Source organism: Lycorma delicatula, chromosome 11 (assembly GCF_047948215.1).
Source record: "Lycorma delicatula isolate Av1 chromosome 11, ASM4794821v1, whole genome shotgun sequence".
In the NCBI taxonomy this organism is placed as follows: Eukaryota; Metazoa; Arthropoda; class Insecta; order Hemiptera; family Fulgoridae; genus Lycorma; species Lycorma delicatula.
The window spans coordinates 45,095,962-45,113,145 of NC_134465.1; the positions used below are offsets into that span (position 1 = coordinate 45,095,962).

The following is a 17,184-nucleotide window of genomic DNA, read 5'->3' on the forward strand; positions in this document are numbered from 1 at the left end:
GATTTTGATCAAACTTGGTCAGATTATTTCAATATATGGGACATTAATGCCATTAAACTTTCAACTTAAAAGATGAAGGTAGTAAGACTGTAAAACAAGGTTTTACTCAGTATCTCGAGATTTCGCTTAATTAAGGTCTTAGTTGCAGGTGAGTGGTAGATAACCCACCGGGTTGGTCTAGTGGTTAACGCGTCTTCCCAAATCAGCTGATTTGGAAGTCGAGAGTTCCAGCCTTCAAGTCCTAGTAAAGCCAGTTATTTTTACACGGATTTGAATAACTAGATCGTGGATACCGGTGTTCTTTGGTGGTTGGGTTTCAATTAACCACACATCTCAGAAATGGTCGAACTGAGAATGTACAAGACTACATTTCATTCACACTCATACATATCATCCTCATTCATCCTCTTAAGTATTATGTAAACGGTAGTTACCGGAGGCTAAACAGGAAAAAGAGAGAGAGAGGGTGGACAGCCTTGCCGGTGAGGTCCAACATGCTGCTGCCTGTTGGCACTGTTGAGCCACCAAGGACTCCATGGGTAACAGTCAGGTAACAGCACACTGAATACCGAAAAGACCCGGCACCACGTCACGACACACTAGGTATGGCGTGGTGTCCAAAAGGGCAATAATAATAAAGAACTCCCAAAAAGAGCTAACCGGTAGGCCGACCTGCCATGCCGGTATATAGCCGGTAGGTGGGGAGGCCTATTTGAGTTTAAAGACACTCCCCTGGGTGGCGTAATACCAACAAGTCGGTCCGGCCCAGGGGAGCTGTGACAAAAAAAAAAAAAAGGTGAGTGGTAGAATTAAATATATTAATAATATTTAAAGTTTAGAAAAAAAGTAACTCTGTCTGGCTGGGTCTCGAACTTGATTACCCAGTTGACTCTGCACCGGGTGCATTAAGCCTCTCGGCTACACCGGTCTGCCGACCGTACAAGCGAAATTTGTTCTATGTAAGTTGTGAAATTACATTAGTTTAATTAGTGGTGACCGTCGCCGCTAGTACCGCCATATTAAATAATAGTACGCGCACGCGCTTTAGTTTGAATCATTGAATTAAATAAACGAAAAAATATTATATTTAAATAAAATGATAAATTTAAATTAAGTTGTGTGTATAAGCCGTGCATCGGAAACAACTGTGTTGTCAGCATTTTATTTTGGGAGGGGGGTTCTTTTTGAAGTAGATTACTTACTATAAATTTTACTACTTTAATAAATTGATTAAGTACGTACATAAATAGATAAACATATGTTTTGATGTTGCATGAGGATTTATCATTAAATTAGTTTTTAATTAAATTTTAAGAAAGTTTTTACAAAAATATCGCGAAAGTTTTTTATGTATATTTGCCTTCTTTTTTCTATACATATTTATAATATTTAAAATATCTGGAACGAATTATTTTTAATGTAAATATAATGATTTCCGTAAAATCATTAGCTTTCACTTAATTTATTTTTTATGACCTTAACATTTAAAATGTTAGTTTTATAATAAACTTTTTCTTGCTCCTGTTTTATCTTTACTTTTATGTACAAATGAATTATTAATGATGCAGTAATACAGTGCAGTAGTAACATTAAAATGCAGTTAAGTTATATATGTATGTATACGATCCTTTGTATTGCATAATTGTAATAAATAAGTTACGTATAATAAGAAAAAGATCTTTATTTGTTAATGTATTTCGTTAAGTCGGTTTTAAATAATACAGTTTAATTATTACCAACGTTGTTTTTTCTTTAATTTAAATTTGCTTTGCTCAGCATTTTCTTTTGTATAATATTTATATTTTTTACGCTCATTTAATTATATTTTAATTGGTTTCTCTTTATATTAGCGTAAATGAAAATACTATTTTGCTTTTATATTTTTTTTCTTTTTATTACTTTTTCGAGGTCATAAGTATTACTACGTATTCCTTATTAATATAATATTTGTACCATTTAACGATAAATCTTTCTTTTTTTTAGTATGTGTACATTTATTTTATTTTTATATCACCGCATAAGCTTAAAACCGCATAAGCTTCAGCACGGGTTACGGAATTGGAATTTTGTAGCGTACGAAAAATGCCGTGCTTGCCTCCGGAATTCGAACCCGGGACCTCCAGATGAAGTGTCATGGCTATATAAATATATTATTATTATTATGCTTTTACGGCCAACATGGGACCACTTAAGTCAATTTTAATTGAATCTTTTCTGAGGAAAGCGTGTTATTTTACTCTTCCGAGCTGCCCAGTATTTCTTCATCCGTTCACATCTTGCTTTCCTTTCTTCATCTGTAAACACCCTCTTCATTTTATTTTGTCGTTTGTCTGTTTTTTGTTTAAATCTAATATTTTTGTCTTTTAGCTTTGTAATTTTTCCAGTTTTATTCTGTCGGTCAGTCAGGGAAATTCCCAATTCTTTCATATCTTCTCTAATTTCTTTAATCCATCCTATTTCTAGCTTTTGGAACCAGAGCTTTTCAACGATGTTTCTTGACAGTCTTGTTTCCGGTGTCCTTATGAGATGACCAAAGAAAGAGATTCTTTTTTTCCGCATAGTATCAGCAACAGGCTCTATTTCTCGATACACCACCTCATTTGGCACAATCCACCATCGGCCTTCTTTTTGGTGTATTTTATTGATACGCGTTCTGACAATTCTCTTCTCTATTTCCAGAATTTTATCGATTCGGTTTTTCTGAGTGATTTTGAAAAGGGTCTCGCTTCCGTAGGTGACTTCTGGCTGAACTACAGTTTTATAATGTTTAAGTTTTGTTTTAGCAGAAGGGCATTTTTTGTTATATGTTGACCGAGTTAATTGTTGGGATTTAATCATTTTATTTGTCCTGTTTTGCCATGTTACTTTTTCATTTAAATTATAAGTTATTATTTCCCCTAGATATTTCAATTGTTTTACTATTTTAATTTTCTGATTGTTTACCGTAATGTACTCTATTACCAGAGGATCTATGACCATTAGTTCAGTTTTTTCGAAAGAGATATGAAGCCCTATCTTTTGTGCTAGGTTTTGAAGGCTCATGATTTGTGTTTTGGCTTCTTGAATATTATTTGCTAAAAGAGCGAGGTCATCTGCAAATCCCAGGCAATTTAGTGTGATGGAGTTTTTCTCAGTACCCATTTTTATATTTTTGGGATTTATTTCATACCATTTTCTCATGACAAATTCGAGGGCGCAGTTAAAAAGGAGTGGTGAGAGGCCAATCCAGTTTTTATGTAGAAGGGTCGAGAGAATTCACCTCTGGACTGGGTATTGGTTAAAGTTAATTTTATCATGTTTACGAGTTTAGGGTGAAGGCCCAGGTTTCTCAGAATATTCAGCATGGATGGTCGGTGTATACAATCGTAGGTCCTTTTAAAGTCGACGAAGGCGATTATTAGTTTTATTTTTTCCGTCTTTTGTATAAGTCCATCATACGTTTTAGGGATATTATTTGCTCCGGACAACCTCCCCATGGCCAAAATCCCCGTTGGTATTCCCCAAGTTCCAGTTCAAGTTGATCTTTGCATCGGTTGTATATGATTCTTGACAGGATTTTGTATGTGCAATCCAGGAGAGATATGCCTCTGTAATTTTCCGGATTAGTTTTATCCCCTTCTTTATGTAATGGATGAATGAGGGCTGTGGTCCAGTGTTCTGGAAGTTTTTCTTCGTTCCATATTTTCAGGAGGCATAGATGTAGGGAAGTTTTGACTGAATAAACTGATGAGTGTTTCTAGAGTTCTGCGAAAAGCTGGTCTTCTCTCCTTGCTTTGTAGTTTTTTATTTCATTTAAGGCTGCGAGAACTTCTTGAATTGTTGGCGGGTTGATATTTACCGGTGAAGTTTTAACTGAAGTTTCAGTGTCAATCTCAAAAAGCTCTGGGGGTCGTCACAGTTGAGGAGTCTGCTGAAGGAGTCTATATATATATATATATTTATGAAAAGATACAATATATGGACACCAAATCAGCTGGAAAATTCCTGTTGCAAAGACAGTACGGAAAATCTCACCAGCACCCCTCTTCAAGTACTTGAGAGAAACCATTCAAGTCACGGGATTGAATACAATATCCAACACAGAATGAATATGCTCAAACTGCAAAAGGCATACAAGCTTAAATGGAATCATTCTAACAAAAGGGCAGTGTCTCGTGATGAGATGTGTCTCGTGAATACAACGCGGTTGTCCTGGCGGAGGCCTTGTATTTAGTAGAAACCACAGTAATCATCAGAGGAATGACCAAAATTCATAAAATCCGGAAAATCCACACTGCGGTCCTCAGAAACGGAACCTGTATCATGCGACCCACAAATGAATTATATGAAAACAGGGATTCCATCACCGACAAGTTTAGGAAAAGACGTCTAAAATCCTACGGGCAGAGTGGGTGAAGATAATCTCACTAAGAGAATTTTCAATATCTTCAGTGCAAGTAAATTAAAGTCGATTTGGATGAAAGAAACACCAGATGAACTGGAACAGATGAACATCTTAGGAGAAGAAATCAAGAACAAAAGGAAATTTAGGAAAGGAAATTAAAAATAAGAAAATTGAACAAGAGTAAAAAAGAAAAATGATAGGAAAAAGATGGACGGAGGAGAGGAAGAAGAAATATAGTGAACGGATGAAGAGGTTTTTTGGGAAGAAAAGAAAAGAGAAGGACGTAAAGACATGATTGGCTCAAGGAAGGGGAATAATCGGAAATAATATATATTTATCACACCATTTTATTCAAGATTTAATTCTCTACAAGTTTTGTTTAAATGTTTTACGTCTTTATCACCCATTTAACAAGGTTTTTGTACGTCAAACATAAAAAGCAAGGGTTTTTACTCCAATTTATTGATTTTTACCCCAGATTTCTCAACCACTACTGAAGATATGGTTCTCGGACCTATTTTATTTGATTTTTCAGGTCAAATTTCATAAGGAATCACTAATTTTGCTCGTTAATTAAAGTCCTAAAAATTTCAGTACGATCTCATTTCACCTGGGTAACTGAAATCTGAGCGAATCTTTCACTAGCCGTAACTGTCTTAAAGAAAACATTTTGGGACGTATGTTTATATGAAACTTTTCTGTCATTTTCACGAGTAGAGTAGGTTATGAAAATCCCGGAAGAACTTCGTAATACACTCTGTATATAGCCGTGGGACAGTATTTTATTTTTTATTTCTTAAATATAACTTCTATACTGCAAACAGTAGATTTTAATAAATGATTATTTTTTACTTCCTTGTACGAAGTATTGTATTGTGATCGCGAAAAATTTATGTTTTCTTATATTTCAACGGAAATATCCATTTTGACCATCCCTGAATCCATTTTCACTAGTTTCGGCGAGACGTCCAAAAATCTAATAAATTTGGATTTTGACTTATTCTTAATTGCAGTAATAAGCCCTCATTGAGAGCTTTTCAACGAAATATGATAAGTGGTACTTATTTTCATTGGTTCCACAGTTATAGCTAAATAGAAGTTTAATTAATAAAATATGTGGATCTTAAAATTTTTACATCTTATGGCTAATCGTTTTTTTAGTTATGCGAGATACACATGTACGTTCAGACGTCACGCCGAAACTATTCATAATGGATTCTAGGATGGTCAAAATGGATATTACCGTTGAAATTTTAAAACCTAAATTTTTTGTGATCACAATAATATTTACTTTTCCTTCGTACAAGAAAGTTAAAAGGGTGAAAATTCAAATATTTTTATCCGTAGTATCTTTATAAATGTATGATTTTTAATTTTCTTTTTATCAAAACGATTAACGTGATTTCGTGAATAAAATAACACCACATTTGTTTACGATTTAAAATAACTTGAGTTTTAACGAAAATTTAAGTATTTGTGCCTTTTTTCTTTTTCTCTGGAAGAAATGTAGCTTTTAGAAGTATGTTTACCATTATTATTTCCTAAAAAAAAACACAGAAACATTTTTTTGATATCTTCTTTTTTTTATGTCTTCAGTCATTTGACTGTTTTGATGCAGCTCTCCACGATTCCCTATCTAGTGCTAGTGGTTTCTTTTCAGTATACCCTCTATATCCTACATCCCTACCAATTTGTTTTACATATTCCAAACGTGGCCTGCCTACACAATTTTTTCCTTCTACCTGTCCTTCCAATATTAAAGCGACTATTCCAGGATGCCTTAGTATGTGGCCTATAAGTCTGTCTCTTCTTTTAACTATATTTTTGTAAATGCTTCTTTCTTCATCTATTTTCCGCAATACCTTTTCATTTGTCACTTTATCCACCCGTATGATTTTTAACATTCTCCTATAGCACCGTATTTCAAAAGCTTCTAATCTTTTCTTCTCAGATACTCCGATCGTACAAGTTTCACTTCCATATAAAGCGACACTCCAAACATACACTTTCAAAAATCTTTTTCTGGCATTTAAATTAATTTTTGATGTAAACAAATTATATTTCTTACTGAAGGCTCGTTTAGCTTGTGCTATTCGGCATTTTATATCGCTCCTGTTTCGTCCGTCTTTAGTAATTCTACTTCCCAAATAAAAAAATTCTTCTAGCTCCATAATCTTTTCTCCTCCTATTTTCACATTCAGTGGTCCATCTTTGTTATTTCTACTACATTTCACTACTTTTGGTTTGTTCTTGTTTATTTTCATGCGATAGTTCTTGCGTAGGACTTCATCTATGCCGTTCATTGTTTCTTCTAAATTCTTTTTACTTTCGGCTAGAATTACTATATCATCAGCAAATCGTAGCATCTTTATCTTTTCATCTTGTACTGTTACTCCGAATCTAAATTGTTCTTTAACATCATTAACTGCTAGTTCCACGTAAAGATTAAAAAGTAACGGAGATAAGGAACATCCTTGTCGGACTCCCTTTCTTATTACGGCTTCTTTCTTATGTTGTTCAAGTGTTACTGTTGCTGTTTGGTTCCTGTACATGTTAGCAGTTGTTCTTCTATCTCCGTATTTGAACCCTAATTTTTTTTAAATGCTGAACATTTTATTCCAGTCTACGTTAACGAATGCCTTTTCTCAAAAATGTCCTCCTCAAAAATCTTCTTTACCTCCTCTTCCTCAAACTTCTCTAAATTCCACCGATTCATCTGCCATCTTTTCTTCAGGTTTTTAAACCCCCAATCTACATTTCATTATCACCAAATTATGATCGCTATCAATGTCTGCTCTAGGGTAAGTTTTGCAGTCAACGAGTTGATTTTTAAATCTTTGCTTAACCATGATATAATCTATCTGATACCTTGCAGTATCGCCTGGCTTTTCCAAGTGTATATTCTTCTATTATGATTTTTAAATTGGGTGTTGGGAATTACTAAATTATACTTCGTGCAAAACTCTATAAGTCGGTTCCCTCTTTCATTCCTTTTGCCCAGCCCGTATTCACCCACTATATTTCCTTCCTTGCCTTTTCCAATGCTTGCATTCCAATCTCCAACTATTATTAAATTTTCATCTCCTTTCACGTGTTTAATTGCTTCATCAATCTCTTCGTATACACACTCTACCTCATCATCATCATGGGCGCTTGTAGGCATATAGACGTTAATAATCGTTGTCGGTTTAGGTTTTGATTTTATCCTTATTACAATGATTTTATCGCTATGCGTCTTGAAATACTCCACTCTCGTCCCTATCTTCTTGTTCATCACGAAACCTACTCCTGCCTGCCCATTGTTTGACGCTGAGTTAATTACTCTAAAATCACCTGACCAGAAGTCGCCTTCCTCTTCCCACCGAACTTCACTAATTCCTACTATATCCACATTTACCCTATCCATTTCCCTTTTTAAATTTTCTACCCTACTAACCTTTTATTTTATATCTACCTGCAGTTATAACATGGGGCTTCTCACTAGTCTATCATAAATACTGTCGTTTTTATAATCTGGTGTTCTGGCGCTCTCTTTTTCTGTTTAGCCTCCGGAACCACTGTAAAGAATTATTTCAGAGCATGATATGTATGATTGTAAATAAAGTGTTGCCTTGTACAGTCTCAGGTCGACCATTCCTGAGATGTGTGGTCTGTATCACACATTTCTGTCTCAAGCCTTCTCCTTCGCCCCTTGTGTTTTCTGATCTTCACTTCCTCTGTTAACTTCACTTTCTTCTTTCTAATCTCCTTTCTTCTACTGACCCGTCCGATACAATTAACAAGATTTTACTTCCTCAAATAACATTTGCTAACTGGTTCCTATCTTTGTAAAAATTCCATCTCTTGTAAACCTTGTTTCAACGGTAAATAAAAAGAATTTGAAATGTAGGTCATTTAAATAATTTATCTTCACTATTGGAAAAGGCAACACTTGCCGGAAAGTCTCTTAGTGTAAGACTCTGAATTGTTTGAAAATGATAATGATAAAAGTTTTAGAAATACTTTGTGTAACTGTTAAATCTCTCTCTGTTCTTTCTAGGTTCCTTTTTTACCGCTTCTAATATTATTTTTTCCACATCGATTGCAGTCATAGTAACAGGTCTTCAAACCTTTTCATAAAATTTCAAAATTCCACATTCTCTAAGATTTATGAATTGTAGCAAAGACTTTCCTATCATGATCATTTCTGTCGGGAAGTACCTTAGCGCATAGCCATTCAATTTCACGAAATTTTATTTCGGCCAAACAATAACTAAAATGTGAATCGGCGAGTTTTTCATTAGTATCATAGTATATTTCTAATATCCAACTATAATCTTACAGCGTAGCTTCAAACAAAATAAAAAATAGATTTATTTTTCTTATTCTTATTTATTATTCTTATTAGCTTACAAGAGGTCATAAAAATAGGAATAAAGTACTAGAAAATGTATTTTGAACTTTAAGTTGTTTATTTGTATTTATACAAATGAGATGTCATTTTGTTTATGAATACAGGACTAATATGTTTTTTCTTCCTTGTACATCGTAAAGGAATTATTATGATCGCGTAAAATTTTGGTTTTCAGATTTCAACGGAAATTTTGACCATCCCTGAATCCATTTTACTAGTTTCGGCGTGACGTCTGTACGTACGTATATGTATGTCGCATAACTCAAAAACGATCAGCCGTACGATGTTGAAATTTTAGATTTAGGACTGTTGTAAAATCTAGTTATTCACCTCCCCTTTTGATTGCAATCGATTGGAAAAAAACTGTCCAAAAAAGCCCAGAATCGTAAATTTTGGATTTTGGACTTTTTCTTAACTGCTGAGGGCTGCAGTTAAGAAAGCAGCTTTTCAACGATGTATCATAAATTGTATTTATTTTCATTGGTTCCAGAGTATAGTAAATAAAATTTTAATTAATGAAATATGTGGATCTTAAAAGTGGAAAACACGTCGGTTCAAATCAGACTTCATCATATTAAAAAAAAATTTTTTATTTTGTAATTTAAATGTATTGCTTTAATATTTTTAATATTAACCTCTGATTGTTAAAAAAGTTTTACAATAAATAATAAATCAATAATAACAATAAAAAAAAGAAAAAAATATCAGAATTTATTAATGAAATAAAAGTTTTTTATTTTTCATTAAAAAAATTGTGTATATGTAATTTAATAGCCTGCAAGGAATTTATGTGGTGTCCACATCAGATCTTTTTTTATTAAATTAAAACTTAAAAAATAATATACGAGGTGTCTGAGAAAAGTAACTGACTTTTTACTTACCAAAGTTTTTATTTTTTTCAAACAACAATATTATCCCCTTCAAAGTTACCTTGGGCAGCTATACACCGGCGGAGTCGTTGTTCCCACTCCTGGTAGCAGCGCTGGAAGGCTTCAACTGGTAGGGCTTTTAACTGGTCGGTCACAGTCTTTTGAATGTTCTCCAGAGTTCCAAAATGATGTCCTTTTAAGACACGTTTCAATTTCGGGAAAAGGAGAAAGTCACAAAGACTCAAATCAGGTGAATATGGGGGGGGGGGGGTTGAGGAACCGTTTGAGGTAAAAAATTCCGTGATGTAAATAGCTGTGACACGGGGCATTGTCATGATGAAGCATCTACTTGTCTGCAATGTCTGGTCTCACGCGAATCACTCTTTTCTTGAGCCTTTCAAGGACACCTTTGAAAACACTTGGTTGACAGTTTGTCCTGTAGGAACAAATTCTTTATGCACGATACCCCTACTGTCAAAAAAGCAAATCAGCACGGTTTTGATCTTTGATTTGCTCATTCGACATTTTTTCGGTCGAGGAGATGACGGAGTGTGCCACTCTTCGCTTTGCCGCTTTGTTTCAGGATCGTACTCAAATATCCAGGATTCATCACCTGTGATCACCCGATCGAAGAATTCTTGGTCGTTGTCAATCCTCTCAAGAAGATCAACGCACACGTTTCTTCGATTGTTCTTCTGTTCCGTTGTGAGGTTTTTCGGCACCAATTTCGCATGTCCAAATCGTCTGTCAAAATTTGATGTACGGTGAAAACGTTTAAATTTAACCGTTCATTCATCATCCTTATTGTTAAACGACGGTCTGATCTCACAAGAACCCTCACACGCTCAACGTTTTCGTCAGATTTTGAAGTTGAAGATCTCCCTGAGTGAGGTTGATCTTCAACGTGTTCTCGGCCTTGAAAATGATTTGTGCCGGCGGAAAACTTGTGCTCTTGAGAAGCAATGTTCCCCATAGGCCTGTTTCAACTTTTCAAAAGTCACACTCGCGGATTCCCCAAGTTTAACACAAAACTTGATTGCACAACGTCGCTCTAAATTCCGATGCTCCATTTTCGTAACATACAACAAAAACACAACTTCACTGATGGCGCTGTCAAAAATAATGTGTTGGCTGAACGAAGTTGAAACTCGTACTGAGCATGTGGAAGGTATAAACAAACCGGTCTACCACAGATCGGTAGACACAGCGTTGCCAGATCGCTCGCAGTGTTACCAATCTCATTACTTTTCTCACACACCTCGTATTTACGTTTAAAATATTTAAACGTTCACCATTTTAAAATTTATCAAGGAAAAATTTCCAAATTTATTCTTCTTGTGAAATATGCTTGTTTTAATATGTGTACAAAAAGAAAATATCTAAACCAATTCTCCATTTATTAATTTTTAGCAAAAAAAAAAAAATTAAAAATTGTAAAAACAGAAACAGTTGAGAGATAGGACATTTTTTATGTAAACATTCTTCTTTATTTAAAAATATTGAACGGTTAATTATAGACTGACAGCTTAATTACTGGCCAATCTGCTTACAAAATTTCCCACAAAGAAACGGGAAAACATTCGGGACTTGTTCTATGGTGAAAATAATGAAAACAATTCATATAAACATAGCTGTGGAAATGCTTTATTGTCCAGTTACGGCTAATAAAAAATTCCGTCTGGATTTCAGCTCTTATAAAAATAATCTCTACTGTAATTTTTGGGAACCAAATTAAGGAATAATGTTGGTGGTTTCTCACGTAATTTGAGTAGGGAAATAAGATAAAATAGGTCCCAGAACTGTAACTCCAGTAATTTTTAAGATATCCGACGTAAAACACAAAATTCGGTGTCAAAAAACAAGTTCTTTTTAAGTTTGTAATACAATAGCTTTGTTATATGACTAATAAATGCGTAAGATTTACTGAAAAAACTTGTAGAAAAATTAATTCTGAGATAATTAATGTAAATACATCCGATAAAAAATAAACAAAAACTTTAGAAATCGGTTTTTTTAATTTTTCATAATGAATTTTGTATTAAATCTTCCAAATTTATTAGTAATTTAACAAAGCTATTGTACTAAAAATCTTATAAAAACTTCTTTTTCGACACCGAATTTTGTTTTTTACTCGGATATCTTAAAAACTACTGGAGTTACAGTTATGGGACCTATTTTATCCTATTTCCCAGTTCAAATTACGTAAGAAACCACCAACTTAGTTCTTAATTTGGGTCCCAAAAATCACAGTGGGGGTTTTTTTTATTAAAGAGCTAAAATCTGGGCGAAATCGTTTACTAATCTTAACTCGAAAATAAAGCGTTTCAGACTTATCTTTATATGAACATTTTTCATTATTTTCATCAGAAGAACATGTCCCGTTTCTCTCCAAAGTTCTCCCGTTTCTTTGTGGGACATCTTTTATAAAACTTTTAATACTATTTGGATGTGCCGTGTTAGTTATTTTCAGTAAGAGGTTAAGAATACCGTCCACCAAACAACCGCATTTTTTTACATAGTTCCCAACATATGGATTTGTCGTTACGTCATACGAAATGACAGTTTTATTTAGGATCCTCCAAAAATTATTTATATGCTTAAAACATTTCTGTTCTTCACATTAAAGAAAAAAAATCTTTAAAAATGTTCCAGTTATTATTGAAAAACTAGTTTTACCGTAATTTTATTAATTTTGCATAAGTGAATCCCATATAATTTTCTTTTAATACTGAAAAAATAATGTTATATTTTTTTGAATTATTATAATTAATTTAAGTATAATGTAATTGATTACCTCCTCCCATTCCACCTCCACGTTTTGGTGGTTTTTTAGTTGTATTATTCGGGGTACGAATATCTCTGGTCTCTTTCGATATATCGTTTAATAATTCGACTATCGATGATCCGGTCGTTTCAGGTAATGGAATCGGTGACGGTATCGGTGAACCGGGTGCTGGACTTCTTGATACCAGTTTCTTAGCTTCTTCCATAGCTTTTTGTAAATACTGTTGATTTTTAAACGATTCTCTGTTGTTACAACGACCGATTTGTGATCTGTAAAAAATGAAAAGATTTGAAAATTAGTGGGAAATTCGTTTTTAAGTTTTAATTATTATCTTTTTACTTTTCCAGCTCTATTGCTGTTGCAGCGGAATAGTTATAAAGGGGAAACCCACCAGGTTGGTCTAGTGGTGAACGCGTCTTCCCAAATCAGGTGATTTGGAAGTCGAGAGTTCTAGCGTTCAAGTCCTAGTAAAGACAGTTATTTTTACACTGATTTAAATACTAGATCGTGGATACCGGTGTTCTTTGGTGGTTGGGTCTCAATTAACCACACATCTCAGGTATGGTCGAACTGAGAATGTACAAGACTACACTTCATTTACACTCATACATATCATCCTCATTCATCCTCTGAAGTATTATCTAAACGGTAGTTACCGGAGGCTAAAAGAAAAAAGTTATAAAGGGTAAAAAATATAGCTATCGATCAAAATTTTGGGTGCAGAGGTTTTTACAAATTTCGACGTTTCAAGACACCTAAGTCCAAAAAAACACAGAAATATAGAAATTTTATTATATAATTTACGTGTATTAGCCTGAATTTTTATTATTACTCTAGACTGATTCTATATAAATTTTCCAAAGTTGGCTCTATACAGAGTGTATCACGATCATTTCATTTGACTGTATCATTTCATATTCTACAGCACTAACTGTAGCATTACCATTACACACACACAAAATTAATATATCAGTGTATTCCTCTGTTGTAAATAAGTACGGCATTACTTCAGTGGCAAACCGACAACGTTCATACTAAAATTTACAGAAAACCTTCACTAATGACAGCACAGTTCATAGTACCCGATATACTTAATGTTCCTTACATATTGTATTGCGTATTGTTGATCAGCTTCTTCTTTTTTTTTATTGCCAACTCTGAAATAATAATTTTTCAAATTATTTATTTTATTTTTATCATTAAAAAAAAAAAAAAATTAGTAATATTTATTTTACAATTATTGTATAATTTCCAGTCATTCTTTAAAAATTTTAACAACAATAAATCTTGTATTTATAAATTTTTCTCATCACTAAAAAGAATGTAGAAAAACTTAAGTACATTAAATAAGTACTTTTCTGACAAACGTAGTAATGGACTGTTACTAAATTAGATTCAAATTTTTTTAACGTTTCCTTGTTTTATTTAGTTTATCTTAGACAGTTTTGTTCAGAATTAAATTTTCTACAAGTTTTATTTAAAACTTTTATGTGCATATTAGAACAATACAACATATATAGAACAATTGCTAACATGTACAGGAACCAAACAGTAACAGTAACAATTGAAGAACATAAGAAAGAAGCCGTAATAAGAAAGGGAGTCTGAAAAGGATGTTCCCTGTCTCCGTTACTTTTTAATCTTTACATGGAACTAGCAGTTAATGATGTTAAAGAACAATTTAGATTCGGAGTAACAATACAAGGTGAAAAGATAAAGATGCTACAATTTGCTGATGATATAGTAATTCTAGCCGAGAGTAAAAAGGATTTAGAAGAAACAATGAACGGCATAGATGAAGTCCTACGCCAGAACTATCGCATGAAAATAAACAAGAACAAAACAAAAGTTATGAAATGTAGTAGAAATAACAAAGATGGACCACTGAATGTGAAAATAGGAGGAGAAAAGATTATGCAGGTAGAAGAATTTTGTTATTTGGGAAGTAGAATTACTAAAGATGGACGAAGCAGGAGCGATATAAAATGCCGAATAGCACAAGCTAATCGAGCCTTCAGTAAGGAATATAATTTGTTTACATCAAAAATTAATTTAAATGCCAGGAAAAGATTTTTGAAAGTGTATGTTTGGAGTGTCGCTTTATATGGAAGTGAAACTTGGACAATCGGAGTATCTGAGAAGAAAAGATTAGAAGCTTTTGAAATGCGGTGCTATAGGAGAATGTTAAAAATCAGATGGGTGGATAAAGTGACAATTGAAGAGGCAAATAGATGAAGAAAGAAGCATTTGGAAAAATATAGTTAAAAGAAGAGACAGACTTATAGGCCACATACTAAGGCATCCTGGAATAGTCGCTTTAATATTGGAAGGCCAGGTAGAAGGGAAAAAATGTGTAGGCAGGCCACGTTTGGAATATGTAAAACAAATTGTTAGGGATGTAGGATATAGAGGGTATACTGAAATGAAACGACTAGCACTAGATAGGGAATCGTGGAGAGCTGCATCAAACCAGTCAAATGTCTGAAGACAACAAAAAAAAATGAATGTGCTTATTATTCATTTAACAAAGTTTTCGTATGTCAAACATAAAAACCAGGGTTTTTCAACCCTAATGCATGTATTTTCACTGTAGATTTCTCAAAAACTACTGAAGATACTTGCGGTTCTGGGATCTATTTTATTCTATTTTTCTGGTCAAAAATTATAAGAAATCACTTATTCTTTGTGCCTCCTAATTAATGATTACAATGCACACATTAGAAAAATAAGAATATAAAATAATTTCCATTAACGCATCCTGAATTGTGAATTACTTGCAATTATTTTTTTAATACTTGGTACTTCAATGTGTTTGTTTTTAGAAAATTATGAACTTTAATGACACCTTTTTTTTGTATGAAAAGGTCAACTAAGGATCTTACAAATATCGCTTCTTTCTAGCTTCTTTTTTCTTCTTCTTTTCGTTCCTAATTTTTCCTGTATGGCTTCGTTTCTGTTCATCTGTCTATTTACTTCCTACCCTTCTTTTTCCTGTATCAAAAACTTTTATATTGTAACTAATTCTTCAGAAGTTATGTCTATCATAACAGATTTCGTCTTTAAAGCCTGGGATTCAATTATCTTTTTCCATAGGTCTTCTTGATTGTGGTAGATTTTGACGTTTTAAATTTTAATCACATCTATTTTTTATTTATAATTTGATCAAGGTTTTTTTTAACTGTTTCCGTTGATCCATAAAGGCAAACGCTAGATCAATTCCTTTTTTTTATCAGAAGAGTAGCATATTTATCTATTCTTAACATGATCCATATAATTTATTAGTATATACTAACCAGAACAAAAAGATTCTTTATTTTTAACGCCAATCATCTGAGTCATTTGACACAAAAAAAAAACTAATTATTTAGTAGCATAAATACTTACGATCGGCAAATACCCTCAACAACTTGTCCCCATTTATGATTGGATGATTCAAGAACAGCCAATTTTGCAATCCTTCGGAATTTATCTAATGGATCTTCATTTTCAGGTGGCGGATCTCTTAAAAGTGATTCCATTTCTTCTTCGGGTGCAACAGGTGCTAAATGGAAATCTTTCATTAACCTTCTTTCCCATATTTTATTTTTCTTACCAAGAACCACTGTAACAAAGAAAATGGAATAAAGGTAAAAAAAATAAATATAATTTATTTAATATTATTAATAAACTAGCATCTTCTGTCGCAGCTTTGCCCTCACTGGCAAAGTTTGTTGAAAATTTCCAGCAAAGGTGAAAACTTGTGCCTTCCACCAACTTATCACATAACTATAACAGAGATAAGTATGGTCAGTCGCTTCAAGATGAGCTTGATGAATCATGGTGTATTTATCCTTTACAGTAATTTTTGTATCTTGGAAAATTTTATTAAAAGGACCATTTATAGAACAAACTGACCCTTGTTACGTGGTACTTTTAACGGCAATTTAAAAATTGAATGAACAGTCAAACGATTTTTTACTGAGCTTTTGATGGGGTGTTAACCCCACCAAAAAGACTGTGGAACTGTCCATTGAAAATATTTTAAATGCTTTAAAAAAAAAAACATTAATTGAACTATACTTATCTGGTTAGAATTTCGTTGTTATAGGTAATTGCAGTATATTACATTTACATTCAAAAGGATATGTATATATATATATGTATATATTGTATTATATATATAATATATTCATTGTATTACATAATATAATATTTAAAAATGTATTCAGATATACTTTTTTCTACAGGTACGTTGAATTTATTACGTGACACTTAATGAATTGGAAGTCTGTATTATAATGAAAATCTATTTTTTTAATTTTTTTATTAACCTTTAAGATTTTCCCTGTTTGTTTACTCCAGAATTTATTGCTGTTAGAGTAGATTAATTTGTATATTCTTGGAGCACAGTGTTCAAAGTATTCTAACCTGGTAATAAACCTATTTATTATGTTTGTGTAAAAAGTAATAATTTTATGCAAGTTCAACTGTTTATATTAACAAACAACTAAATCTTCATATATTTAATTATTTATATTTTTTCCAAATTGGAATATAAAAGGATATTACAATTATATATATATATATATATATATATATATATATATATATACTCAGTGAACATTTTAAAATTAATATAAGGGTTATATACCATATAAGACTAAAATAAAATGAATACTGATTAGAAGAAATTATTCATTGATAATGTGTTTATAAATAACCAAGGTAAGTTTAAAGGTTATTTCATGTTTCTACAGCCTATGACTGACATAGG

General features: G+C 32.8%; 1 protein-coding gene across 2 annotated transcripts in view; it reads right to left on the reverse strand.

The window, feature by feature from the left end:
* The window catches only part of LOC142332043 (transient-receptor-potential-like protein), a 190,276-nt gene that overhangs the window by 11,893 nt on the left and 161,199 nt on the right, over positions 1-17,184 (reverse strand). For both annotated transcript variants that reach the window (XM_075378148.1, XM_075378147.1), the window contains exons 16-17: positions 15,816-16,032; positions 12,441-12,700 (exon numbers count right to left, since the gene is read on the reverse strand). In XM_075378148.1, the coding sequence (XP_075234263.1) occupies positions 12,441-12,700; positions 15,816-16,032 (477 nt within the window). The remainder of the gene's footprint in view (positions 1-12,440; positions 12,701-15,815; positions 16,033-17,184) is intronic.